Source organism: Palaemon carinicauda, chromosome 4, assembly GCF_036898095.1.
Source record: "Palaemon carinicauda isolate YSFRI2023 chromosome 4, ASM3689809v2, whole genome shotgun sequence".
Lineage (NCBI taxonomy): Eukaryota > Metazoa > Arthropoda > Malacostraca > Decapoda > Palaemonidae > Palaemon > Palaemon carinicauda.
The window spans coordinates 123,286,604-123,288,307 of NC_090728.1; the positions used below are offsets into that span (position 1 = coordinate 123,286,604).

The 1,704-nt window shown below is 35.8% G+C and overlaps 1 protein-coding gene across 1 annotated transcript; it reads left to right on the forward strand.

Moving 5' to 3' along the window:
• Nucleotides 1-374: 374 nt before the first annotated feature.
• Nucleotides 375-944, forward strand: LOC137639649 (uncharacterized). The gene is made up of 2 exons (XM_068371906.1): nucleotides 375-569; nucleotides 681-944. Exons 1-2 carry the CDS (start codon nucleotides 375-377, stop codon nucleotides 942-944), a joined length of 459 nt encoding a protein of 152 aa, XP_068228007.1.
• The last annotated feature ends 760 nt before the right edge of the window (nucleotides 945-1,704 follow it).

Here is a 1,704-nt window from a genome sequence, read left to right on the forward strand (position 1 = left end):
TATATCCTCTCACATCCCTCGTGCCGTTCTACTGCACAGCTTCTGAAGACGAAGTTCATTTGGCACGGCATTACTAAGGATGCTATGGATTGGGTCTGCAACTGTACTTTTTGCCAAACATTCAAAGTACATCGACACTCGGATTCAGGAGTGGGCACCTTCCCTCAACCTCAGCGTTGTTTCTCCCACATTCACGTCGACGTTGTCAGCCCCCTACCCACATTACAAGGACATCTTTACCAGTTTACCGTCATTGACCTCTCCACTCTTTGGCCTGAAGCCATTCCCATGGAAACTGCAACATACACCTTATGTACATCTTCTGATAGGGTACCACTTTCACCTTCCAATTGTGAACATCATTAGTGAATCTCATGGGCATCACCGTACATCAGACAACTGCTTACAACCTCGCTGCCAATAAAATGGTTAAATGTTTTCATTGCACGCTCAAAGCAGCTTTGATTTCCAGCTGCAAGGACTCCAACTGGTTTACTCAGCTTTCCTGGGGCCTCCTGGGATTAAGGACCACTCCTAAAGATGCCATGGACGTCTCAGTAGCTGAAATGGTATAAAGTGACACATTGGTTGTTCCTGCCGTATTTTTTCCTTCTGCAACCTCCTCCGACGATCTCAATCACATAAGTCACGTCGTGGGAAAATTTACTCCATGCCGCCAGACTTACAAGCCCCCAGCGGAGCATCACAAACTGACAGACTTGCACTCTGCAACACGCGTCCTCTTATACAACGACACTAGCAAGCCACCGTTAATACTCCCTTACACAGGCCCTCTCTTTGTGATCCAACGCAATCCGAAAGCATTCCTACTAAACATTCATGGCAAAAATGACTGTGTCTCCATTGATCGTCTAAAACCTGCTTATCACCGGCCAGATGACCAACCAGAAGTTCGCCTCTGCAGATCAAGGCGCCCAATTTAACATGTACTGTATGTCATTTTTAGGGGGAGGAAAGCCATGTACCACCTGTGTGTCACACGAGCATAAATAGTAAAGTCATTTCTCTTTTTTTGTATATATCATCCTTTGTATCTACATTGTTAACTGTTTACAGAACCAGTTGTTGGTATGACAATAAATAGCATGTTTGTATTTTGTGACCTTACCGTGACCTAGTGTGTATATATACTCGACGTGTTGTAATAAAGTTATTCACTTTCATTCATCTCGCCTTTGACTCACAACCTACTCTTGGCCTGTCACATTAAAATCAAAACTATTTCTTCTGTAGCTGTGGATCTAAAAGTTTTCATAAAGATCAAATTTATAGAACCTCTTATTCAAATGGATTTAGATTATAGTTTGATGAAAATTATCATCATTCTAAATTTCATATAAAGATTACACATTTTATATTTTTTTATACGAGCCATAATCTCATCAATGCACATGAAATGTGCCAGCAGTTACTAGATTATATTTTCTATAGAAACTAATGGTAATATATATATATATATATATATATATATATATATATATATATATATATATATATATATATATATATATATATATATATATATCTATATATATATATATATATATATATACATATATATATATATATATATATATATATATATATATATATATATATATATATATATATATATATATATATATATATATATATGTATATATATATATATATATATATATATATATATATATATATATATAT

Bases quoted from the DNA above. Each gene is read 5' to 3' on its own strand.
- LOC137639649 (XM_068371906.1), top strand. From the start codon at position 375: ATGGGCATCACCGTACATCAGACAACTGCTTACAACCTCGCTGCCAAT. The intron at 570-680 runs GTATAAAGTGAC...CCATGCCGCCAG, and splicing joins ACGTCTCAGTAGCTGAAATG to ACTTACAAGCCCCCAGCGGA.